This window comes from Grampus griseus (assembly GCF_964374135.1).
Source record: "Grampus griseus genome assembly, chromosome: 19".
NCBI lineage: Eukaryota > Metazoa > Chordata > Mammalia > Artiodactyla > Delphinidae > Grampus > Grampus griseus.
Window position 1 is genome coordinate 29,683,399 of NC_139013.1, and position 27,901 is coordinate 29,711,299.

Below are 27,901 nucleotides of genomic sequence, written 5' to 3' on the forward strand. Positions count from 1 at the left end.
ATCTGAGCTCCATTTATCCCCGATTACGAAGGGGGCAGTGGAGGCTCATGGAGACAGTGATTTGACCAACGTCAAAGAGCCAGTAAAAGCGAGAGGAAGGGCTTCCCTGGTGGCGCAGTGGTCAAGAATCCACCTGCCAATGTAGGGAACATGGGTTCGAGCCCCGGTCCAGGAAGATCCCACATGCCGCGGAGCAACTACTGAGCCTGCGCGCCTAGAGCCCGTGCTCTGCAATGGGAGAAGCCATCGCGATGAGCAGACCCCGCTCGCCGCAACTAAAGATAGCCCGTGGGCAACAAGGAAGACTCAACGCACCCAAAAATAAATAAATAAATAAATTTCTTTTAAAAAAAAAAAGCAAAAGGAAATCCAGGTCCGCCTGACCCTAAAGCAGAGAACTCAGCCTAAACTGTCTCTCATTGTGGGGTGCCTGGCTCTGAAGGAAAAACCTTCACCCCCAAGGAGGCTGAGCTATTAACCCCAAGAGGAAGAGCCGGACAACCTAAAAGGGTGGGGGTGTGCTCAGGGGGTGGGGCCAGGGCCTGGGCGTGTTCAGAGCCGGAGGGGGCGGGGCGAGACCGGAGGGCGGGTAGGTAACTTTGGCGCCTGCGCAAAGACCCCGGACTCCTAAGCTGATCCCCCTCAAGCCTTGGCGGCAGCGGCAGCTCGCGCGCACCGCTTGGGTCTCTTCGCTCCTGTGAGGCGCCGGGCTCGGCCATGAACCGGTGCGCTGAGGCGGCGGGGGTGGCGGCCTCGGGACCCGGCGCGGGCGTCGGGAACGCGGGGCAGCGGCCGCCCAGAGTGCCCCGCCAGACGTCCTTCTTCCCTCCGCCCGTGCGCAACCCCTTCGTGCAGCAGACACGGCTGGGCGCGGCGAGGCGCATCCAGGTGCGGGGCGAGGGTCTGACAGGGGACGCAGGTTCAGGTGAGGGGCGGCTGACAGGGGACGCAGGTTCAGGTGAGGGGCGGCTGACAGGGGACGCAGGTTCAGGTGAGGGGCGGCTGACAGGGGACGCAGATCCAGGGGAGGGACGTCTGACAGGGGACGCAGATTCAGGGGAGGGACGTGGGTCTGAGAGAGGAGGCAGTCTGAGGGGAGCTTGGGCCTGTCAGGGGAGGTTGTTGTCAGAGGGGAGTGGCTGAGGAGGGCATGAGTCTGGGAAGCGAGGCTCTGAGGAAGACAGGGATGTAGATCTGAGGGGAGAGGGCTTTTGAAGGGGCCATGAGTCTGCAGGGGACAGAGACGCGGGACTGAAAACTGAGGGCCCTTGGAGGATGGTCTGGGGGCGTGTGTGAGAAAAGAAGACGCAAAGCACAGGTGGGCCTTGGAGGAAGGTCCTAAACAGGAGGAGGCCGAGCAGGCGGGCCGTTGGCAGAGGAAACATTCCATGCTGAGAAGAGGCAACGACTGTGGGAGAACTTCGACTGGAGTGTGTGAAAGTCTAGTGGGAGGTCATCGTAGCCCAGGAGAGCGGGTTTGGGGAAGTTTTCGCTTTGCCGCAGGGAAGGAGAGGAGTCAGTTTGGGATGGGAAGAGTAAGGGAGAAGGCAGGGAACCCAGGTCTGGAATTAGAACAAGAAGAAAGGCTGGGATGCTCCGGCTGAGCAGGGGCATCAAGGACGGGAAATCACAGTCTAAGAAAAGGGATTCTGTGGGGCAGCTCAAGGTAGTCAAGAGTTTTTGGTCCTGAGTCAGTTTTCGCCCAAACACTTCTACATTCAAGGATGAGAAGCAGCTCAGACTTTCTTTCATTCTTAAAAACAGCTACATACAAAAAGGAAGTTTCCTGTCCTTTCCTTTTTCTTGTAAAACGCTGCTCTTTCTTGTAATACTCGCTCTTTGGACTTCCTGTTTGGTGAAGTTAGTGATCAGAGAACAAGATAGACTATGCAGGCTACGTTTGTCCTTTGTGTTCTGCGTGGAAAAAATGGTTTTAATATTTTCCTGTCCATCTCACTCATTTATTTACTTTGGATTTGAAATAGTGTCATTTTTGCACGGCATACTTGTGTGCCCTGAGACTGTTGTTCTCTACGATGGAAGCAGGTTAAGTGTATATATATAAATGAATATATTCAGGAAAAAACGCATACGCGCTTTTTGGCTAAGCAGCATGGGGTGGTGGTTAGAATAATGGTAGATGGGTGTCTGGTTGAAGAAAGGTGTGAGAGAGGAAGAGGAAGATAGTGAATGTAGTAATACCTCTTTGTAAAGAAACTAAATGTTTAAAAATTTGATCTTCATGTCTTTAAATGGATAGATATTCCCTTTATATCTTAAAACTTCTGAAACAATAAATACATTGACTATCATTCAAGGTTCCTTTTGGTCTGATTGAATCAAATCGGTCATACTTAAATGAAAGTCATGTCTGTCTATTTGGCTTCATGTTTTGGAGAGAGGCTCAAAGTGGCATATTTATAAGTATTTATATTGTACCTGGAGTAAATTATTAAGTTTTTGAGTTTTTTTTTTTTTTTTAATAGCATGCCTGCAACCATTTTGAGAGCACTTTCAAATAACCCTGCAAGAGTTGTAGGATGATGGAAAGGTCACTAGTCTTAGTCAGAAAACCTGCTCAGGCCCTGCCATTTATTAATTGTATAGCTTTGGCCAAGTCACTTAACCTCTCTGAACTTCACTTTCCTCATCTATTAAATTGCAATAATAATACATGAAAGAGGGATTAAAATTTAAGTGAGATAATATGTGAAAGAATCTGGTATTGTTTGCTGATCTTAATATTGATAGTTATGCTCTTTGTTATCTACAATTGTATACTGCACTTAAAATTTACCACTTGGATTGGATAGAAATGAATATAGTCTCGATATTTTTTAAAAAATTAAAAATGCAGGCTTCCCTGGTGGCGCAGTGGTTGAGAGTCCGCCTGCCAATGCAGGTGACACGGGTTCGTGCCCCGGTCCGGGAAGATCCCACATGCCGCGGCGCGGCTGGGCCCGTGAGCCATGGCCGCTGAGCCTGCGCATCCGGAGCCTGTGCTCCGCAACGGGAGAGGCCACAACAGTGAGAGACCCGCATACCGCAAAAAAAAAAAAAAAAAAAAAATTAAAAATGCATGTAGACCAGAGATTCCAAGGTAGTTTCAATGGCTTGAACAGTCTGGGTAAAAGGAAAATTTAAATAGACATGATTGAATAACAATGTTGTCTGTATTATCCAGTTTAAAAGATTGATATACTTGCATTTAAGTATGATTTGGTATGATTAAATCAGACTAAATTTAATCCTAAATGATGATCAACGTCTTGCTTAAGGACTGTTGTGACTTTTGTGTCTCATTATACGGCTTAGCTTTATTGCTCCCCTTCTCTTTTTTGACCGTTTAAGGGTCTGCTACACAATGGCATATAAAAAATTAGCCTAGCTTCTATTTCCTCAATAGAATATGGAATTAAAATGAGTGGTTGTAATTGTGGGGTCATTTACCATACCAAAAATATTTGTTGGATGCCTACTATGTGCCAGGCACACTGTTAATCCCCAGAGACATAGCAATGAACAAGAGAAATAAGGACCCTGCCTATTTAAAGCTTGTATTTCACTGAAAAAGTTAAACAAGCAAGTATACAAATATATAATTCCATGTTTTAGTAAGTGCTATGAAGTAAATCCAGAGAGGAAGATAATCCCAATAGAGTGTTGAAAGAAGGCCTTCCTACAGAGATGACATATTACCAAATGGCAATATAATGGGTAATCCTTTTAATTCGACAGTTACTCAGAATTGATTTTGTCATCTTAATAATGTTTAAAGATTAAAATTTTAAATCAACTTTGTGTATATACTAGCAGCAAACAATTGCAAAATGAAATTAAATAATCTCATAATAGCAATAAAATGACCTGAAATACGTAGGAATATATTAACCAGAAGCATGTAAGACCACTACAATGAAAACAACAAAACACCATTGTGAGAAATTAATGAAGATTTACGTAAAATGAAGAGATATACCATGTTTATAAGTTTGAAGAATCGACATTATTAAGATGATAATTCCTCCCAAATTGATCTATAGATTCATTGAAATCTCAACAAAAATCCCAACAGGCTTTTTGTTTGTGTGGAAACTGACTAATTCTGAAATTTATGTGGAAATGCAAAGGATCTATATTAGCCCAAAAAAATCTTGAAAAAGAAAAAGTTGGAGGACATACACTACCTTATGTCAAGAATTACTAGAAAGCTACAGCAATTAAGAGGGTAGGGTAGTATCAACAGAAGGACAGATGAATAGATCAATTGAACAGAATAGAGAGCCCACATGTATGTTCAATTAATTTTTGACAAAGTGGCCAAGAGAATTTATCAGGGAATGTCAAGTCTTTTCAAAAATTGGTTCTGGGGAATTCCCTGGCGGTCCAGTGGTTAGGACTCGGCGCTTTCATTACTGGGGCCAGGGTTCAATCCCTGGTTGGGGAACTAAGATCCCGCAAGCGGCAGCACAGCCAAAAAGAAAAAGGAGGGGGGATGGAATTGGTTCTGGAACAAGTAGATAAATCTATGGATAAAAATGAAACTTGACGGGCTTCCCTGGTGGCGCAGTCGTTGGGAGTCCGCCTACCGATGCGGGGGACGCAGGTTCGTGCCCCGGTCTGGGAGGATCCCATGTGCCGTGGAGCTGCTGGGCCTGTGAGCCATGGCCGCTGAGCCTGCGCATCCGGAGCCTGTGCTCTGCAACGGGAGAGGCCACAACAGTGAGAGGCCCGCATACGGAAAAAAAAAAAGAAAAAAAGAAACTTGATCCCTTCTGCACACTACACAGAAAGTAATTTAAGGTGGATCATAGTCTTGAACATAAAAGCAAAACTCATATATCTTCTAGAAGAAGAAGAAAATATAAAATATCTTCATGATCTTGAGATAGGTAAAGATTTCTTAGAAAGGATTCAGAAGAGAACTAAACAGAAAATAAAAATTGATAAATTAGTCTTCATCAGAATTAAAATTCTTCTCATCAGAGGATACCATTAAAAAAATGAAAAGGCGGACTTCCCTGGTGCTCAGTGGTTAAGAATCTGCCTGCCAATGCAGGAGACACGGGTTTGAGCCCTGGTCCGGAAAGATCCCACATGCCGTGGAGCAACTAAGCCTGTGTGCCACAACTACTGAGCCTGCGCTCTAGAGCCCGTGAGCCACAACTACTGAGCCAGTGTGCCACAACTACTGAAGCCTGCTCATCTAGAGCCCATGCTCCGCAACAAAGAGAAGCCACCACAATGAGAAGCCCGTGTACCACGATGAAGAGAAGCCCCGACTCACCGCAACTAGAGAAAGCCCACACACAGCAACAAAGACCCAACACAGACAAAAATAAATAAATTAAATTTAAAAAAAAATAAAGAAAATGAAAAGGCACGCCATGAAATGGGAGAAAATATTTTCAATACATGTATTGAAAAAGGGCTTGTAAACAGAACATATAAAGAACTCCTACAAATTGATAAGAAAAGGACTAACTACCCAATAAAAATGGGCCAAAGACTCGAACAGACAGGTTAAAGGGATGACCAATAAGCACATGAAAAAATGTGCTCACTGTCATTGTTCATCAAGGAAATATGAATTAAAACCACAGTGAGATATCATTTTACACCCACTAGAATGGCTACAAAGACTGACAACACTGAATGTTGATGAGGGTGTGAAGCAACAGGAAATTTCATACTTTGTTGGTGGAGATATAAAATGATACAACTACTTTGGAAAACAGTTTGGCATATCCTGGCCCAACAATTTCACTCCCCTTGAAATGGAAATGTATGTCCGCATAGAGACTCAAACATTAATGTTTACTCATAAGAGCTAAAAACTTATAATAGGCTAAATGTCCCTGAACAGATTAATGGATAGATTAAATGTGATATATTCATACAATGGAATATTACTCTGCAATTAAAAAGACTATACTACTGATACATATGACAACATGGTTGAATCTCAAAAATATGAAGTGAAAGAAGCCAGACATAAAAGAGTACATACTGTGTGGTTTCATTTATATGAAAATATAGAACAGGCAAAAACTATAGTGAAAGAAAGACTGACTGTCAGTGGTTGCTATACACTGAGGATATATTGACTGCAAAGAGGCACAAGGGAGGCTTCCCTGGTGGCGCAGTGGTTGAGAGTCTGCCTGCCGATGCAGGGGACACGGGTTCATGCCCTGGTCTGGGAAGATCCCACATGCTGCGGAGCGGCTAGGCCCGTGAGCCATGGCCACTAAGCCTGCACGTCCAGAGCCTGTGCTCCGCAACGTGAGAGTCCACAACAGTGAGAGGCCCGTGTACCGCAAAAAAAAAAAACAAAAAAAAACCCAAAGAGACACAAAGGAACTTTTCTGGATGATGGAAATGATCTATATCTTGATTATAGTGGTGTCTGCATAGGGTTATGCATTTGAAAACCTCATACTTAAAATAGGTGCATTTTATTTTATGTAAATTATGCCTTAGTAAAATTGATTTTTATAAAAGACTACAAACACCAAATGTCAGCAAGGATGTACAGTAACTGAAATTCTCATACACTACCAGTGACACTTTAAAATGATACAGCCACTTTGGAAAATTGTTTGGCCAGTTTCTTATAAAGTTAAACTACATCTATGACCCAGCAATTCCACTCCTAGGTATTTACCTAAGAGAAACGAAAGCAACTATTCCCAAAAAGGCTTGTAGAAGAATGTTTGTAGTGGCTGTATTCATAATAGCCCGCAACTGGAAACAGCCCAAATGTTCACCACCAGGAGAATAGACAGATTGTCATATGGTCATGTAGTAGAATAATACTCTGCAGTCAGAATGAATGACTTACTGACATCGAAATCAACATAGTTGAATTTCAAAAGCATTATGTTAAGTGGAAGAAGTGAGACACACAAGAATGCATAATGTATGATTCCATTTATATGACACTCAAGAACGTGCAAAACTAATAATATATGATGATAAACATCCAGCATTCGTTGCCTAAGAGGATAAGTATTGACTGAAAGAGGTATGAGGCAACTTTCTGAGTGGCAGATGTGTTCTGTATCTTGATTGAGGTGATGTTTACAAGAGTACACATTTATCAAAACTCATCGATTATACATTTAAGATCTGTATATTTCCTTGTTTTTTTTTTTTTTTTTTTTTTTTTTTTTTTTTTTTTTTTTTTTTGGTGGTACGCGGGCCTCTCACTGTTGCGGCCTCTCCCGTTGCGGAGCACGGGCTCCGGATACACAGGCTCAGTGGCCATGGCTCACGGGCCCAGCCGCTCCACGGCATGTGGGATCTTCCCAGACCGGGGCACGAACCCGCGTCCTCTGCATTGGCAGGCTGACTCTCAACCACTGCACCGCCAGGGAAGCCCTGTATGTAATTTTTAATTCAGTCATACACATGTACACATATAATTTGATAGAGATCTGATAACTACAATATTTTTGGCATTTCTCATAAATTATTTGATGATGCTCAGATTCACATTACGGGCCAACAGAGACAAGAAGGGCAGCACTGTTTGAGTAGTGTAATTGGCTAAAAAAAAGAAGACAATTTGTGATATATAAGGATAGTTTATTTCACTTGAAAGACATTATGGGATAGGATTAAGAGCAAGAGTTTTATAACCACATTGGTTTCAAATCCTGGTTCTGCCACTTACTGTGTGATCTTAAGCAGTTTAACTTAATTCCCTCTGTGCCACTCCTTTCTTGTATGTAAAACAGCTTAAGGTTGTAAGACTCAGATAAGTTACTACATGCCAAGTGCTTAGAGTGCCTGGTACATAGTAAGCACTCAGTATTATTTGCTGTTCTTATTTATGTAGTTTTTATTCTTATTCTTATTTAGTTTTTATTATTTCTTGTATTTCCTCCCCCATCTCCTTATTGTTAGTTATAGAGGACTGGCAGGTATATAAAATAATACATTTACTTCTTCACACTCTAATGCCTTTACTAATATTCATCCTACTTATAGCTCTCAAAAAACTATTTCCCCCTCTTACCTTGCCAGCTTCTGCTTGCTTCTTAAAGCAAGACGTTTCAGCTTCAACTCTTCCAGGAAGCTTTCCCTGACTACTAAGTCCAACAAACCTTTTCTTTGTTCCCTCAGCAGCCCTATTCACGTTCATTGCTATACAGATCAGGCAGTACTTGGTTTTCTTCCCTGTTTCTTTTGCTGCTTTGTAGGCTTTGTGAGGTCAGATACAATGTCTTATTTTCTTTGTGCTTAGATCCTTGTCTGGTATAGGGTAATGCCCAATTCATCTTTGAATGAATGCATGAATAGCATAAGATTTTCCTCTTATGTATTTCTGTTTGATAACTACAGCATTAAAATAATGTCATCTGTTTTTTTAATCAACTTTGATTTCAGATTTTCTTTCTTGGAATTATCCTGCTTCCAATTCGTGCCCTGTTGCTTGCATTAATTTTATTACTGGCGTGGCTATTTGCTGCAATTTCAACAACATGCTGTCCTGAAAAGCTGACCCACCCAATAACTGGTTGGAAGAGGTAAGAAATAACTATGTCTAAATATTAGGAAAATCAAGATAAAGAAGAGTTTGTCAAAGTTTAGTCAGTGAACAACAATTATGACTCTGAATATAGGATATTTTGGAATATAGTTTTTACAGGCTATGTCACTAAAAATAAAAAATAAGAGGTATGGAAATTCTGTGAAGGGATGAGCTCTTTATCTTTAAATAAATAGAGATCTCAACTCTAAACTACAGGGCAAGGAGAGATCGGTCATTTCCCTGTGCCCTCTGGAAAAGTTCTTTGGTTTTCTGTGTCTCACTTCTCCTTACTGTGAAATTAAAGTTAGAGAAACTTCCCAGGAGTTAGTTGCTTAATAGCGCCTCGCTATATTATTATGTGAATTTTGAGAGAATTCTATAGGAAGCCCATTTTTTAAAGCTCCCACTGGATGTCTTATGGGAGACATTTTTCATGCAAAGCTATAACGCTTATTCACATACTGAGATGTCTGTCATGTGTTTGTACTTCCAGGGCTATTTTTTTGTTTCTCTACTCAGCTGAGTTTATCAAGGACAGAGACCTGGATCTTACTTGTCTTGTGTGTCCAACACAATTCCTGGCACAATTTGATGAATTAACTAATCTTTAATGACAGGTTCTTTTTAAAGAGTAAATAATTCAATTTCTGGAATTGAAATTTCTTTGTTCCAGAGAAGTGAGATGGTAAATTTACTTCTTAAGATTCTTGATGATGTCTAAGGGCTATAATGATATAGGTAATAAGGCTTACTTTTAAAATTTTATTCCTAAAATAATTCTGAGGACAATTTCCACATGCCGGTTCTAAAAGTGTTTTGGGAGGTAGCAGCATCCTTGTTACACAAATATAGATTTCCAAGGTGACTCCTTTGAAGGACAGTACTGATTTGGATTTCTCAGTGGTGGATGCATGTTGAAGATTCATTCTTATTACTTTATAGTCACAGAATAAAGGAGCCACTTATTAGCCACATGGCCTTGGGAAAATTACTTCTCTGGGACTCAGTTTTCATGTCTGTAAAATGGGGATAATAATAAATGCTATCTATTTCATAAAATTGGGCTAAGGATTAAAGAAATTAATATGCATAAATTACTTAGAACAGTGCCTGGCAGAAAGAGCTCCACTGAAGTGTTAGCTATTCTTCTTAGCTCACGTTTTAAAATGAAGTGCTCCAGCTTGTCTTGGTTTTTGCATTGTGCTTTAGAGTAAAACCCTGCTGTTAGCTGCAGTTGGCAAAGCTAATTATGTCCTTTTTTGTATTTATTTCCAAAGGACAATTACTCAGCCAGTCTTGAAGTTTCTAGGCCATGCCATGTTCTTTTCAATGGGATTTATAGTTACCGTGAAAGGAAAGATCGCAAGACCTGTGGAAGCACCAATTTTTGTTGTTGCCCCTCATTCAACATTCTTTGATGGAATTGCCTGTGTTGTGGCTGGGTTACCTTCTATAGTATCTCGACATGAGAATGTGCAGGTGCCTCTGATTGGCAGTAAGTACTTTATGAGATAACAGAGATAAAATATTTTCATGTTCATGCTTTCAATTTAGAAAATCATGTGTAGTTCATTGGTAGGCTTTTTAAAAACTTTAAAATAATAAAACACTTCAAACATATTTCCTTGCTTTTAATGAGGTACTATATCACAAGAATGAATTTATGAAAAAAGATTAAAGACTTCCGTATCTGTACCCTTATCATTCTTTTTAAGTCTAAACTCTGTCACTGCACCATCACCTCTTTCTGCTCCTAAATATAGCCAAAAAGAACAGTTTTTAAATACCAAACATGGTAGATTTTTTGGAGAGAGAATTTAATCTAAGAATCTGTGAAAGCACTGGTTACATGCTATTTCAGTGAATTTCTCTTTAGCGTATTAGACTGATAAATAAATGCACTAAGTCTTTTCTCCTAACTCTGTTTTCTTCATTATTGTCCAGATCTCCATGAGGGACAAATGTGTAACTCTTTGAAAATTATGATGTGGAAAAATTAATGCTTCCTGCCATAAAAAATAATGAAGCAAGTGAAATGTTTTTCCCACCAGATGCTTTGCTCTCTCCCCAGGGGATTAGTCTCCAAGTAACTGCTACCAGTTGTCCCAAGGTTATTGCCAAGCATCAAGTGGTGAGAAAGTGCGTGTGAAAACTGCCTGATGTTGCCTTGGTACTCTGGAGAAATAATAGTAGTTCTTACAGCTTTGTCATTCATCTAAGAAAGACAGACTCTCTCTCTCTCTCTCTCTTTTTTCTTAAGGTAACCACCTTGCTTTGTGTAATATGACATTTTCCCCAAAAGTTGTTTAGCAATAGTCTTTTGGTAAATTGAGGTTTATTTTGCATGTGCTAGGAAGCTACCTACTTAAAAGACTATTGCGCTGAAAATTTTAGTAAGATAAATAATAATTGCCTCCTACCCACGTGTACTATGACTTCACATAATCGGTTTGCAGGATATTCCTGAAATAAAACAAGATAATCTTATAGTATATTCCAAATGTTTAATGTCAATTGAGGAAGAAGTCTTTTAGGGAGAAAACCGCATTTGCTTCTTTTCATATTCCTGCTGCTAACTTCTGTTAAATCAGTGAAATATTTTTAGGTCTAAATATCCACCTATCCTTTTGAAACTGGAAGCTAAGTTCTAATAAACTTTAAATTAGAGGGCTTTTTTAAGTTGTTCTCTTTGATTTGCTGTCATTTTAATTTTCCATACAATTTGTTTTATGATTTATCTGGTATCATTGCTGTCGTAGCTTTAGCCCCAAAAATGACTTAGTTGTGACTTTTCATTTGTTTTAAAGGAATATTGCGGGCTCTGCAACCAGTGTTGGTGTCCCGTGTAGATCCAGATTCTCGAAAAAACACAATAAATGAAATAATAAGGCGGGCCACATCAGGAGGGGAATGGCCCCAGGTAAAACATAGTAGATGTTTATTTAAATATATTGAAAATTTATTTATTGTACACTTGTATACATACTCATTTGGATCCACAGATCCAATACTGGGGGACACCTTCTGCTAGATGTCTAGAAGCAGAATAAATGAGTGAATATTAAAAAGTCCTCTTCCCCATGAGATACTCTGTGGAATTAAATGTATCATTCTTTTTTATTCTCCAAACTCTTTGAACTGGTTTTTACTTTGTCTAATAAAAAGTAATTCTCTACCTCTGAATTTATTTACCCTTTTAAAGATGAGATACTGAAGCTCAGTTATACTCAACAATATGGTGGGTTTATTTTGGAAATGATTAAAATCTTAAGTTTATCTGAAGTGTATTTAGACAGCCTTTTTAGTTCAGGGGCATATCAGAATCACCTGTAGAACTTTCTCACATTTTACCATCCCACCACCTCCTTCCCCTGGAATGCTTTTTGAAGGTGTGGAAGGGGCAACATTTATTGCATAAATGGAGCCTCATGGGTGATTCTGATAAGTACCCCTCTATCTTTGCCCAGGTGAAAACAAGTGATCTCTAGCAGAACTCACGGTCCTGAGGTGGTCTGGCCACTCATGGTGATTTGTAGTTGTTAAAGTACCAAGAGGCATATGACCAACCAGGAGGTTTTAGAAACCAAGGCATGTAAGGAATGATTTAAAAAGTCACTGGGAAGAAATGACATTTGGAATAAGGCTGTGATTTTGCTCTTGGCTCCAAGGAATGTATCTAGGACTTGTGGGTGAAAGTTAACAAGTAGGTAGATTTCAGTTCATTTTGCTCATCTCAAGTTTTCTGTCCAGAATTAGAATGGTCTGATTTGGAATCTCTTTCTGGAATGTTCAGGCACTGGCTAAGCAACAACTTGGGTGGGATATTGTAAAAAGAATTCAAGCATTAGAGATGCTATATGACTTTTAATGCCCCATCCAGTTCTTGAGATTTTATGATTTACTCTATATTAATTTATTGTTCATAGTATATAGAATATCCACTCCATGAATCATATTTGATATTGTATCCGATTGGGGTAAGAAACCTGGTTTTTTTTTAATTGGAGGATGGAACTACACCTATTCACAATTTTTATTTTACATATAACTTGTTATTGTGACAATTTAGCTTAATAATGTTTTCCTTCTCTAATTATTATGAAATACCCATTACTAACTGCTGTTAGTGCAGGGATTTTCTTTTTTGTTTTATATGCCTAGCAATTTACTCATTGCTAAATTCTAAAAGCTTCAGGAAAATGAAGCTGCTATGCTGTTCAGTTAATGAGGAACTGTACTGCCTGTCTTTTGTGTGGAAAACATAAAGAAGTATATTAAAAGCTAAAAACACCTCCTCAAAAAAGGACATTAAATTGTATTCCATATGTCAACGAATTGAAGTAAGCATAAAGCATATTGTAGGCATTTCCTCCTTTTTTCTCAGTACGTCCCAAAGCTATATGTTGTAAGAGGGAATATCATTTAATGGGAAAACTGAAACAAAGAAGTAGGAAATGATTTGGTTAAGGGTGTACAGCAGTAGAAGAAGGCATTTAATATTGCCTAAAATGTACACTTTGACCATGATTCAGGGTCTACATCTTCTTCGAAGTCTATTCAGATCATTAGCATCATCATTAAGAAATATTTACTATGTGTATTTTCTCTTCAAAGCTTTAATTCATTTTCTAGTTATCTTAATGGTCAGACTACACTTCTTTTAGAGCAAAACCGAATAATCAGATTCTAGCTTTCACTGGAATCAGGTGTTTGCCTTTTATTTTATTTTTGCTTTATAAAAATTGGCAACTATTTGCAAAGTCTTCAGAAAGCAAGTAAAGAGCTAATCTATTAATTAGACTGAAATATTAAATCTATTCCTTTTCTCCCAAGATACTAGTTTTCCCAGAAGGTACTTGTACTAATCGTTCCTGTTTGATTACTTTTAAACCAGGTGAGATCAATTAAATTATGTATTGTGACAAAGTAGTATGGAAGATTTCTCAATGATCTGATAATAAATATACAAAATAACTTGTCAGTTTGCTTGGAGCATTTCTTATTTTCTGATAAAATGTTTTGAATGATGTGGATCCACAGAACTCACTCCTTTGCTTTCTCTTTTGGTATCATAACCCCTTCTTCCTTGGAATGTCCCGTGTGTGTGTGTGTGTGTGTGTGTGTGTGTGTGAGCAGAAGCCACTAGCAGATTTTTCTTTTCCTCCAAAGATAACCCTCACAGACACTTGGGGTCCTGTGTCATCAAGTTAGAAAACCTACTTCAATTATCATTAAAATACCTTCAGTTCCTTCTAAGGTTCACTCCTTTTTAAAATATTATGAAGGCTTCCCTGGTGGCGCAGTGGTTGAGAGTCCACCTGCCGACGCAGGGGACACGGGTTCGTGCCCCGGTCTGGGAAGATCCCACATGCCGCGGAGCCTGCGGGTCCAGAGTCTGTGCTCCGCAACAGCAGAGGCCACAACAGTGAGAGGCCCGCGTACCGCAAAAAATATATATATATTATGAAGTTGTGAATTTTATAGTAATTTGTAATTTCATATGTCATTTCACAGTAATTATTAATACTTTAAAATGTTTTCGTATTGGCTGCTAGAATGCTCAGAGCCAAAGTTAGAACTCAATTCTAGCAAGTGTGATAGTTTAGGGTTCAAGCATTTGGTTTCAACTAGATTTTCTTCTCTTTATTTTCTCTTTGTCTTGGTTTCGTCATTACTGTTTTTTTTAATCCTGTTGAATAATAGGTATTTGGCAAATGAAAACAAATGGAGATATAAGTAATATTTTAAGTGACTTAGGCATAACATTTAATATTTTGCTTATATAATTCTGAATTCAAAAATCTGTCATTTTGGCTAACACTAGGGATTTACCAACATTTAGCCAATAGTTTATATGTACTCTTAAAACATTTAACATATTTACATCATTTATTATTAATTTTTTAATTCACTGTAAAGTTTGTGTTCATATAAAGAGCATGTTATAAAATTTCACTATATGGTTATAGGGGCCTTCATTCCAGGAGTTCCAGTACAGCCAGTTCTCCTCAGATACCCAAACAAGCTGGTAAGCATCATAGTTTACTATGGGAAGAATCTCAACATTCCAAACAGCACAAATTCTCTAGGACCCCTTTTGTTTGAATAAATAAAATAGATGAATAGATAAATGGTGGGAGCAGATGGGTAGACTCATTCTCCTTGCTATAATTTAGTTTTTAAAAATTTGCAAGATAGGCACATATTGGTTGATACCAATTTGACATATTGCTTTTGCTATTACTAAGCTATAGGAAGATATTTCCTTAGCTTCTACCCTGTAGTCACTGTGATGGTATGGTTAAGTCTCAGATTCAGGGTCTCTTAGACTGGACTTCAGAAAACTCTCATAAATTTGTAGTTTTCACTAAGCTTAGAAGGAGAAATCTCCTGATTCACTGGTCATTACTGGTGGAGAAGGATTGAAGTAGTAGGATAAATTTGGAAGAGGCTTGGTGTTTAATTACGGGCTCAGTACTTCGTAGCTGTGTGACACTTGGCAAGTAGCTTAAATAAGGAAATATCTGAAAAGAACCTAACATCCTATAGAAAGTCCATGTGGGCTCAGGAAATACTCTTCTGCTCCAGCGAGGAGCTTTGTCTTTTTCTGGGTATTGACTGCGTCACCATTTTCCTGAAAAAAGTGGTTTTTTGGCAGGGGGAGGGATGTTCTGTTTTGGAGAGGAGCTTTCTTTACTAGAGAATTTACATTAAAAGGCAGGATGTAATTATTAATCATCTGTGTCATTTAAGATTGAGTTCTTAATCCATTCAACTTTCTATCAGCGGCTTATTTCTCAACCTTGGACACTTGTAGTTAAAAAATTAAAATTCATCAAATTTTTACTCAGCGTACTTCTACCTGTGGGTTTGCATTTGTCATTTACTCAAATTCTTTCACTGTGCACTACCTCACTACTGTAGTCTTTTTTCCCCAAATAAACTTTTTTTTTTTAAGAACTGATGTATTCTGGTTTTTGTAAGCCAATTAATTACCCAGCTATGTTCATATTAGGAGAAAAATAGTTAAGCATACACAAGTTTTTTAAAAAATTCAAAGCAACTTAATTCCATAAAAAGATAGGTGGTTACATATGGAAGACAGATCTTTGCCATGTAGATATGTGATCCAAGAATTTATAGATCAGTTCACTCTTGTTTAACAATAATAGTATGCTTGTCTTACTTTTCAGCATATTGCTTTTCATTCAGAAAGAAAGTATATTCAGTATCAAAATAAAATTTTTGTTTTATTTGGTATTTTTTCTCTGAACTAACAGTTTAATACTATTGTTATTCTAGGATACTGTGACATGGACATGGCAAGGATATAAATTGTAAGTTGCTTATATTATTATTAGTTTATATAAATTTTTTTCGAGTGAAGAAAAAGAATTTGTTCTTTTTAAGAAAAAAAAAGCCTTGTTTTTGTAGAAGTAAAGATTTCTAATCAGATCCTTGAATCTTGTAACTGAGAAGTTTCTGTAGAGAGCATAACTATCTTGCCCATTAAACCCCAGTGTCTGCCATGTGCAGAATTCTAGTTGTTTGTCATGTTCTAATGGGTCTCAAGTGTTTATCTACCTATTCTTAAGAAACATTCCAGTGATCTCATTTGAATCCTACTCAGCTTAAATTTTGTAATTTCATTCCCATTGCAAATTTAGCATTATCTGGTGTCTCCATCTTTATTTTACTGTATTCGTTTAAACAGTCCAGAGCATTTTAGTCATATGGCCTGAAATAGTTGTGATGTGTCTGATTTGAGTTGAGGAAATAGCTAACCAAACTTTCACTTCCACTCTTGGATTTTAAGAGCCTAAGGATCAGCAGTTTCTATAAATGTTGAAGAGAAGAATACAGTTTCACTGTTAAGCTAGCTGAAGTGAACTAGACCTTTTAAAAAGAGCAGAACATGTAGAATCTTACTTACTCTCAAGAAGTTCTTTTGTTTGGCTCCCCTGCCTGTTTACGTGCCTCCTTTGGTCCTTTACCTGCATGGAGAGTGTTGACACCCATCTATGTTCACCTCAAGGAGCCTGGCTGGCTTTGGGTGGCAGAAGAGAAAAAAAATAATAAACCTTCCCCAAACTTAAAAAAATTTTAAAAAGACAGCCTGTTTATATTTTGGATTTGAGGACTTTCCCAGGACTTATGAAATAATGCCTTTTGGTACTGTTATACACAGAGCTCAAATTATTGATGGATAGGTGACGATCACTTGGAAATATTTAAAAGAAATCATCATTTGCCTTCAAGTACATTGTAGACAATCCAAACAACTTCTGAAAATTAGATTTTTTTAACTAAAACATACTTATTTTCTCCATTTTTTTGTGTATGTACGTTGCTTTGAAATGATACATTTAAATCAGAATAGATGGGCCAATTACATGTGTTAATAAACATTGATACGCCTGAGACATTTATGTTCCTGTTATACTTCAGTCCCTGGTAGTTGAAGTTAAGTAAACAACACCAAAAATAAGGAACATAAATTGTAAAAGGTATCTAGACATTATGCTATCTTTAACCCTACAGGAAATCAGTCTATTCCCTTGGCTAGAATACATATTTCCTGTCATTACTAATTACGAATTCCTGGTTTTCAACTTCTATACAAGGGGAAAGTAGGAGAAACAAGTAGTATGAGAGCATTTTAGAAAAAGAAGTGCCTGAAAATTGAGGGGATAACATATTTATATTTCCAGAGGTGTGTCATCCTTGGGGCCTTTACAAGTTAAGTCCTCATAGAGATAGTGACTTTGGGTTCATTGTGACTTTTTTTGGTTTTGCAGCTGGGCTGGTGGATGTGAAGGTCAAATAGGAAGCTTTTCTGGAAGGGAGATCAGGGGTAAATAGAGTGGTTGAGTTAATCTAGGCTCTAACCTGAGAAATGTGTGACAGAGGGGGAAAAATAGAATTCAGCAAAGAAAGAGAGGAAAAAAAGTATTTTCAGAGTTAAAGTTTTCTTAGGATTTATAAACAAACACAAAATCTTCTAAAGATACAACGTTGTTTTATCCAAGTGCCACATCACACTTACGTGTGGTAACCTCTTGTTTCCACCTTTATCTTCTGGTCTTCATGTTATATTTACTGTGTCCCTTACTTCTAAATCAGTTTTCTCAATTGTCCTGGCTCCAAGTACTACTCTGACTCAGGATCTAGGGAAGGGATTTTACACCAAAGCAGATGTCCTAGGGGAGAGGAGACTCAGGGACTAACCATCAAGAAGGGAAAGCCTTGGAAAAGCTGTTTCATGTCAGTCTAAGAAGTGTTGTTTGGTTTGTCTGTAGTGTGGACAAGTCAAGTTTAAAGAGATCTTGTGTGTGGTTTCATTTGTGTATTTTTTTTTTCTTTAACAGCATTCAGAATTTTCAGAACAAAATATGTATTCAAGTCATTGAATTCCAAAGCTCAATTTAAATCATTAAAGAACAATTTACTTAATGATAGATAATATGGATTGGCTTTGTGGCTTGGAGTTGATAGTAAAAGATTCTTTCCCTTTCAAACAGAAGATATGAGAACTGACACATTAACAATTTATAATGAATTATGGAATTAATAAGCCTGTTTCCTAAATTCCTTCTTTTAAGTAAATTCCTTGTTTAAATTCCTAAATTCCTTGTCTTAAGTAAGTCCCTTCAAGCAATTTTTACAGGTAAATCATATTTTAATTTCTTAATAGCAGAAAAAGCTTGGTTGGTTGTTTTCTTAAACATGTAGTCTAATTTACCCTGCCTGACTTCTGGGTCATCCGTCTACATGAGGCGAAATAAAAATCTCGTAGAAATCTTAGCCAGAGAGTCTAAATATACACTGGAAAGCTGCAAATAGGAACCATTTCAAAAATTATCTTTGAGAGGATTGATTATAACCACTTTAAAGAAAGCCTTTGTCAGGCTTCCCTGTTGGTGCAGTGGTTGGGAGTCCGCCTGCCAATGCAGGGGACATGGGTTCGTGCCCTGGTCCAGGAGGATCCCACGTGCAGGAGAGGCCACGGCAGTGACAGGCCCGCGTACCGCAAAAAAAAAAAAAAAAGAAAGAAAGCCTTAGTCTAGCTTTACAATGAAATCTGAAACTTTTCAGAAAATTTCCCCATAGCTAAAACATTTATTAATAACTGGGACAATGATGATAAAGTTTCTGCTTTTAAGGAAAGGCCCACTGGTTTTTTGTTTTTTTTAATATTAGAAAAGAATTTAGTAATGTTCTACTCAGCAGTTTTTCTATAAACATATTAATGTACCTTAAGATGTGACCATGGTTAGTTTCTCTAGGCCTATGAGTCTTAGCTGTCAAGAAGACTTCAAATTTGGGGTTTAGTCTGCTGAGCTGCGGCTCTGACCCACAAATACATATTTGGTATTGCATTCAGCAATTTAACTTTTGAATATCAAGAATAGTTCTCTAAACCCAAAAAGTGTTGTAGCTACAGTGTGGCATTTATAAATGCAGAATACATACAAATAGTGACATGGGGTTGCTTGTATGTAAAGAAAAGATTGTTCAGTAATATTAGATGGTACTTGTATTACCACATAAAGATGGCCTTCTCTTTTTTTCTCTTCAGCATTCAACTTTGTGTGCTCACTTGCTGCCAGCCCTTCACAAAGGTGGAAGTTGAGGTAAGTGGTTCAAAATGTAGCCTTGGAGCCTAAGATTTGGCCTTTCCTTTCATTGTGAATTTTTAGTCTAGAGAGACCAGATGTAGAAAGATTGGAAGTTAAATCTGCCACCTTGAAAATAAGCCCTGGTCTTTTGCAAATTGTGTGCCTAAACCATCTGTCAACCCTAGCCCTTAGAACTGTGTTAGGAAACACAATTTCCTAACTTCTGGGAACTTCCAGCATGTCACCACTCTGGCTGGCCAGATTTGCATCACCCGTTCCTATCTTTTAATCCTTTTAGTGCTGACCTCTGCCAAGTTGTATGATATGCCTTCACATCCTGACCAAAGGACTACAGTAGCTGGTAGAACCCCACAACTTCTTGAAGAAGTATGTTCTGTGAAAGCTGAGAGATTGTGGGAGAGGTACAGAGTGAGAAACCCTCACTTTTGGAATCAATCTGCACATTGGAAAGCCTGAGGAAATCATGTTGTATGAGCCGTGAAGGCAGCTCATATCATCGTTCACAGGACAGTTTTTCAGTTTAAGTCACAGTAGCAGGCTGTAACACTGGAGGAGTGATTAGAATGTTCTGAAAATTCTGACCAGATTTTTAAGACTCTGAAGGTTGATTCCAAGCACTATGCTTAGTTTCCAGGAATGACATGGAATAATGGACCCCTGAATTCAGAATCTCGTTGGCTTCAGTGATACCCTCAGGTAGCCTCTGAAGAGAGAGGGTCAGAATAGTGGTTCTCCAGACTCTTGCCTGGATTTTCCAATTGCATCCATGGCTTTTGTAATGAAAACCTTAAGTTTACATATGTAATCCAGAGTTCTGAGCGGGGGGCCAGTTCTCCAGGTGACAGGACTGTGGAATGGAAGTCACAAGAATCCTGTTTTATTTTGTTGGATAGCTTGGTTGTTCAGCCATTTAGTTGTTGTCAGCACTACCAAATGATGTAGGAGGGCAAATTATGTCAAAGCGAATTTAACTTCAGTGAAATTTTTCTTGAGACTTGCAGGTTGTCTGCCTGCCTTGAAAATACCTGTTTACTAATTATATGCCACACCTCCCCACTTTTAAAACCAGCTCAGTATCTCTCAGTGTGACCAGAAAACACTAAATCTTGGAATATAGTTAGATGTTTCTAGAGAAAAAAACTAATCTGTATCCTAATAAGTTTAGGAAGTACCAGGTTAAATAAAATGAATCAGATTTCTTTTCTCAAGACTTCTCAGTGCCTTTGAAATGTTTGACCACTGAACCCCTTTTTCTCTGGATACCTCCTAGAGCCAGTTTCCGTAGAATACATTTTGGGAAACCCCGGTAGAAAGAAATATCTTATTATTTCTAAGTACTTCGACTGAGCACTGCTCTTCCTTCTTGAAAAGCTGCTCAGATAGCTAGCCCTGTTTTCTTTCTCTAAAAAAAAATAAATAAATAAGAAAACCCATATTCTCTGCACATTTGGAAGATATTGTTTATATATATATGCTGTTCCTTCCTCTGAATTTACCCCTCTTTAGCTAAGGTGAAATCTAGCAATAGATGTGGAAATGCACATAGAACTGTACATTTTTTTGTCTAGCACGCGTGTCAGTGGTCAAATTGTGTTACAACAGAGGTTGCAAATTCCTCATGCTTTTGCCCTGACCACTATTACCACATTTCCTTTCCATGTCATGGCTGTCCTTCTTTCTTTTCAATTACAATATTTGCATTCTCCAACCTGTCCTCAGACCTGTTTGGGTAATATTTTCTGCAAATAAAAGAATATATCCTTTGTTCGATAACTTCACACACAAAATGGCTTTCAACCAGTTGAAAAAAGCTGAATAGGTAGGGATTTGATACATAAGAATTGTGGTGCAGGGTAAGAAGATGGAAATTTTAGGCTTCAAATTGGGTATTCTTATTTTAACTGTAATTTAATTTGAGATTTATGAGTCTACCTTTCACCCAGGGGACTCCTAACTACTTTATGATTTTTGAATATTTTAATTCCCCACTGTTGGGATGTAACTGGAAAATGTATCCCAGCAGACTGCCAGGCACTAAGTATACCCACACCTTGGCTCAAGACTCTCAGGGGCTGGGCACTAGCTCTGAGGCTCCAGCTTTTCCACCACGTCAAAGGAGGCCCAGCTTGAACTGCCCCAATGCAGCTTAGTCAGAAGTCTCAGTACATTTAGTTGCTACAATTTCAGTTGTCTTGGTTATTCAAAAGCACCTCCTCTGCTTTCCTTTTTCTTAAAATGGATGGAAATCCTAGGTATTATTTTTAACATGTGTTTTTAGACCTTCTTGAATATTAATTAGGTAAACCTAATTCAAGATGTATTATTCAAGAATATAGCTTTACCTTTATGGTTTTTAAAATGAACTATGAGTGGATTGTTACTAAAATGTCCATTTAGACACACTTGTTCTTGTGAGGCAAGGACTTCTCAGTATGTTGAAGGCTGTATCCTTTAGTTTCACAAGTCTCCCCTCATTAATGATGATTATCAATCTCTTTAATTACCAAAATGATCAGATATCTAAAAATCTAGGGAATATAGTATTTAGGACTATTTCCTTACCCACTCCTTCTCTGCTTCCCCAACAAAAAGACTTATTTTTGAAAAGGTTATTATTTTCTTGACTCTTGGATCTTAAAAATACAACAAGTTCCAAACCTCATGCCCTATGTAATTGGTCTTGTGGCATCTTTGAACAATGATGCCATGTGTGTCTACAGAACGGTTCTACTGAAAGTTATTCTTTGAATCATAATGTGGCATAGTGGGTGTACTTAAAGCATCTTTTAGTGATCACTTTTATCAGCCAGCTACTCCACAAGTATTCCTTAATAAGCATATGGCTTAGGGGCATAGGGAATAAGCTAGCTAGTAGGGAACATCCCAAAATATGACATAAATAAAGAGCCTTCTAGTTTATCCCATGAGAGAGAATATAAGCAAAGTCAGACTATATAGCACTCTGTGGATAACAGCTAGTTTCTGAATGGAAACATGACATTCACATTGACTCTACAATCAGTTTCCTTTTTCATGGGCTGTGTCTTAGTTTGCATTCAAAATATGTTGACTTTAAAGCCATCCATTATATTAGAGATACATAAAAATGATTTGTCTGTAGACATACATATTTTGCTTTAGGAAACTTCCTTGGCAAAGCTTATAGTGAGCTTCTAGTGGCTGCTGGCATTTAATGGTAGGTAATTCATTGCCTTGTGATAGAAAGAGGTTTTTTTGTTTCATTAAAAAATTTCTGATGTAGGAAAGGATTATAATAATGAGTGTTATGATCAACACCTATAGAAATATATCACTTTTTAAATCTCTTAAAGCTAATTACTTAGAGAAGTTTCAAATACATTTATATAGTTTATTTAAATATCCGAATGCACTAAAATGATGTGTAGTTTTTAATCTAAAACGGGCCTTTTAGAAAACCATCACACAAATACATACATACATACACACACAACACACCCCATAGGTACTTGTTCTAACAGAGGTAATTTCTTCTGGAACTTGGTAGAATTCTGGAATTTGTAAGTGGAGAAATAGAGTGCTACAAGAAGAGCGTTAGCTGGGGTTTTTGTTCCAGTTCTGCTAGTACTTACCTGTATTTGCTTGAGCAAATTACTTAAACCACTCTAAGCCTGTGTTCTCACTGGTCAAAGGGGGATACTAATACCTATTTTATAGGGTTGTGAGGATTTAATCAGGTTGCTTGTGCGCTAGTATGTGGTGAGTTAGGCATTAACCTTCATTCACCTTATCAACTAGATTTTCCTGTTCTTTGGGGAAGGAAGGAGCTAATGTTCATAAAACCTTTCTTCTTTTGCATTTCTCCTTTTGAAGACTGTAAAGGAGAATCACGAGCAGAACTAGAACTGCACTTTTCTGCTGCTTCTTCTTCTTATTTTTTTTTTGGCTGAACTGCGCGGCTTGCGGGACCTTAGTTCCCTGACCAGGGATTGAACCCCAGGCCCAGCAGTGACAGCACCACGTCCTAACCACTGGACTGCCAGGGAATTCCCAGAACTGCACATTTCTTAAGATTCACCTGTTAAAATCCTTTTCTGTTCCTTAGAAGAAGAAAAAGTTGATTGTAGCGTCATCACTCGTCAATCTTTCTCCCTCTCATCATCACTTATTTAATAGAAAGGAATGTGCTTGATGTGGTCAGGAAACAATGAATACACCAGTCTCACTGGTAGTGAGTATTCATGTAAAGGACTGGCTCTGGGTAATGGAGAGTCTTAAACAATAGGCAGGGGAATTTGGGCTTTATCTTGTGTGCAGTCTAAGGCCCAAGAAGAGGTAGGAGGCTCTGGGACCAAAAGTGCAAACTAGAGGTGCTGGTGTGGGAGACAGGCCAGTTAGTCTCCTCCTCATCTGGGTCAGGACGGTACAGAGTAAGCAGGGTTAGGGAAGAGGGGATACTGCAGTGAGGAGGGGGCTGGAGCTGTGGAGCCCATCTCAGGTGCAACGGGAAAGGGAATTGACGGAGTTTACACAGGATGCTGTCAGGGAGGAAAGACTTCCCTCTACCCACCCAGGTCTGATTCCTGGGTCTGTGAAATAAACTGATAATAGGCAGATTAACAGCGGAAAAGATATACAGATTTATTAAGTTTTAATATGATATTCACAAGGGCATCACAGGGAATAAAAAGTGAATACCCAAAAAAGTGAGATTTGAGAGCTTATATACCATATTAAAAGAAGCAGGGGATACAGCCACTATGGAGAACAGTATGGAGGTTCCTTAAAGAACTAAAAATAGAACTACCATACGACCCAGCAATCCCACTACTGGGCATATACCCTGAGAAAACCATAATTCAAAAGGACACATGTACCCCAATGTTGATTGCAGCACTATTTACAATAGCCAGGATGTGGAAACAACCTAAATGTCCAACGATAGATGAATGGATAAAGAAGATGTGGTACATATATACAATGGAATATTACTCAGCCATAAAAAGGAACGAAATTGGGTCATTTGTAGAGATGTGGATGGACCTAGAGTCTGTCATACAGAGTGAAGTAAGCCAGAAAGAGAAAAACAAGTATATATTAATGCATATATGTGGAATCTAGAAAAATGGTACATATGAACCTATTTGTAGGGCAGAAATAGAGACGTAGACGTAGAGAATGGACATATGGACACGGGGAAAAAGAGGGAGATTGGGAGATTAGGTTTGACGTAAATACGCGTGAACCTCCCGTATAGCACAAGGAGCTCAGCTTGGTGCTCTGTGACAATCTAGATGGGTGGGGTGGGGAGGGAGGGAGGTCCAAGAGAGAGGGGTTATAGGTACACATATAGCTGATTCACTTCATTGTACAGCAGAAACTAGCACAACATTGTAAAGCAATTTTACTCCAATTTAAAAACGAGATGAATTAGAGCTTCCACATAGTTTATAGCAGAAATAAAAGTTTCAAATTAAAGAAAAAGAAAAAAAGAAGCAGGGGAGGGAGGGCATAGGCCACTTAGGGGAGAGAAAATGATTTTTAAGAAAGACGAGTGGGCCTTTAGAACAGATGGGAGACATGATGGTGTGTGATAAAGTTTGTCTGGGTGTGATGTTGACTTCTAGTCTCCTCCCCTCTGATGAGAGTCAGTCTTCCCTGTTTGATGAAACTCCCCAGGAGCACATTTAGGACAATTGAGTTCTTTTTGGAGGATCTGTCATGGGCAGATAAGGGGAGTTCAGAGAAAACCTCTCCCTGCAGTGCTGTTTTTAAGTGCCTACAGCTCAAAATAATTGATATACCCAAGTGGCACATTTTGCAGTTGCATGTCCTGAACTCCTTCACTGTCTTCTTTCTAAAGTTGAAAATGAAGTATTATTGAGATGAAAGTGGAATTGCAACTTGAGAAGCAAGGAACACGTTTGAAACAGGAAAATATGATGGCAGCAGGTCAAAGAAGGACAGAAGAGGGCTGCCAAGCAGCAGTGAGGTTCGATTTAAGTAACTTGATCCTCACCTATCACATAAACATTAAAGAAATAGACCCAATGTTAAGATCACATATTTTGGCCCACCTACACAGATTAGAAGGATAAAAGAAGATGTTCGACAACAGAAACAAAAAAGTATTTTTTTATGTTTGGAGGCAGCATGGTCACCTTGGGAAATTACATAATTTTTCAAGCAGCTCCAAGGAACTGAACATGAATTTGTGGTAGCCTCAGCCAGTAAGATTTTGTACCTTTGTTTAGCATCTCTCAGTTAGCATCACTCTCTAACAGGATTAGGGAGGCGGGATCAGGAGAGGTGACCGAGTATGTGGCAGAAGTGACAGATTCTAGGTGACAGAAGGGTCATAGAGAAGTGTCTGATTCTCAAAGTACAGTGTAGATAGGCAGACAGATGTTGTCAGCAGGGGGTGGCAGAGAGGCATGAATAGTTCCTGAGGGTGACCGTCAGTTTCTTGGGGTCTCTGCAGGACCAGGTTAGGAGTGAAGTAAACACTAATAGATAATGAGGGGAAACTCTCATGGAAGAACTTGTCAGAGGAGGAATTAGAATTGCATGTTTTTTCCATGGCCAAGGTAGAGTTGAGGAGAATATCTGTGGCCAGATGAAGGGGTGTGAAATCAAGATGGGCCATCAATGTGGATACTGGGGATAACGAGAGAAGATAAAGGTAGAAAGGATAACTTGTGGTCCTGGGGTCACTGGGGTATTTAGGTGTGTATTAGCGTTCAGTAATAGACAATGACAATCATGTTCCCCTCTCTCTGGCTGATCTTCCTTCCCAAGTAAAAGATATGTTCATGCTGTGACCCTTGAATGACTTTGTACAAATTGGAAATGTGATATAGAGGGCAAGATCTTATCCAAGGAGAGATGACTTTTTATTAGAATTTCCGTTGAATTGCTTCTCAGGAGGCATGGGGGCCTCCAAGACCAGTGAGTATCAAATCCAGGCTTTTAACTATTTTGAACTCTCAGGGGAATTATTTTCCTCAAGAATAAGATGCCATGCCAATATAAGCATTATTAAAAATCATTTTATGGAATATATTCCCTGCACTAAAAGGAACCAAACCCATAGTTCATTGTATTGTGTTTGGTTAACAGTGTAACAGCAATTATTTTTTAGGGTTTTCAGTATGAACTTTTATGACCTACCAATCAAATATATTATAAATGAGTATTTAGCTTTTTTTAATGAAGAATTAAATGGCAATTTAAAACTTTAATTGATTGTATTATTTTGTTAGGTTTTTATGAACATTGATTTTAACATAGTTTTCTTCCTTGGATTTCATCCTAAGCAACTATAAGAGATTTTACTAGAACAGGATGGAGGGAATTTTTAGAAATATTTATTTGCAAAGATTTTTCATTGCTCTGGATATATAAGTGATGTGGGGACCTCTGGTGGCTTAGTTTATTTTTCCATCTTAAAGAATGACTGGATACTAAGCGAAAAGATAGACTTAGAAGTCCAGCTGGAAAGGACCTTAGACGGCACCTACTCAAACTTCTCCTTTGACAAGAGAGGGAATTGAGGCCTATGAAGTCTAAATGACTTTTCCAGGATCGCAGAGCCAAGGCATCAACCCAGGCCTAGTGCTGTCTCCGCAGCATGCCACTGTCCTCTTGGAGAGGATGTTAATAAAATAAATGTGAGAAGTAAAATAACAAATAGCACATTAGCCTATGATTTCTGTCCATTTTATCCTAAAAATGCCAGTTGGGTCCATGCTGGCCTGTACACCCTCCCTGCCTCCCTCTATTCATGGTCTTACCATCACTCACAGAGTGATTGTGGTTGCCTCCAGGGGTTCTCCCTGCTCCAAGCCTCTTCCTCTTTGGTTATCCACTCCCTGCCACCAAAGTTACTGCTCAAAAACTTTGACCGGGTCATTTCACTCCCTTGCTTAAACTTCATCTCTGAGTCACTATTGCCCGTAGGCTTCTTTTTTTTTTTTTTTTTTTTTAATAAATTTATTTATTTTATTTTTGGCTACTTTGGGTCTTCATAGCTGCACGAGGGCTTTCTCTAGTTGCGGTAAGTGGGAGCTACTCCGTTGCGGTGCACGGGCTTCTCATTGCAGTGGCTTCTTTTGTTGCGGAGCATGGGCTCTAGGCACGTGGGCTTCAGTAGCTGCGGCACGCAGGCTCAGTAGTTGTGGCTTGCGGGCTCTAGAGCACAGGCTCAGTAGCTGTGGCTCACGGGCTTAGTTGCTCCGCGGCATGTGGGATCTTCCCAGACAAGGGCTCGAACCCATGTCCCCTGCATTGGCAGGCAGATTCTTAACCACTGAGCCATCAGGGAAGCCCCCCGTAGGCTTCTTAAACATGGTTAACAAGCTTGAAAACAGGTCCATGTGAGTCTGAAAGTGGTGTTATTTATACAGATACTTACTTTTCTTTCAAATTGTGACCCTGCCATTTGTGTGTGGCTTAGCTATATCGTTTAACCTCTTGGAGCCACATTCTTTACCTATCAAAGGGAAATGGTAGAATTTGCCTCAAGAAATTGTTGCAAGATTTCAGCACATAAAACCCCTTATATAAAGTACCCAGTACACAGTAGGTTCTTGAAGGATGGTAGCCCTTAATGGTGGACTTAGCTCACTGTATCGCACATTTATTCCCCACTGCATGAAGAACTCCTTGAGGGCAGAACTTCCTTGTCATGTTTTCAAGGCTTAGTGTGATGCCTGGCATATAACAGTGTGCTTAAGCAGGATTTGTT

The 27,901-nt window shown here is 39.0% G+C and overlaps 1 protein-coding gene across 1 annotated transcript in view; it reads left to right on the plus strand.

The window, feature by feature from the left end:
* The first annotated feature begins 540 nt into the window (after window positions 1-540).
* The window catches only part of LPCAT2 (lysophosphatidylcholine acyltransferase 2), a 62,290-nt gene continuing 34,929 nt past the window's right edge, over window positions 541-27,901 (plus strand). Inside the window, exons 1-8 of the mRNA XM_082677769.1 lie at window positions 541-888; window positions 8,392-8,531; window positions 9,814-10,031; window positions 11,344-11,456; window positions 13,370-13,430; window positions 14,506-14,564; window positions 15,839-15,873; window positions 19,116-19,170. Of these exons, the coding sequence (XP_082533895.1) occupies window positions 718-888; window positions 8,392-8,531; window positions 9,814-10,031; window positions 11,344-11,456; window positions 13,370-13,430; window positions 14,506-14,564; window positions 15,839-15,873; window positions 19,116-19,170 (852 nt within the window). The 5' untranslated portion in view covers window positions 541-717. The remainder of the gene's footprint in view (window positions 889-8,391; window positions 8,532-9,813; window positions 10,032-11,343; window positions 11,457-13,369; window positions 13,431-14,505; window positions 14,565-15,838; window positions 15,874-19,115; window positions 19,171-27,901) is intronic.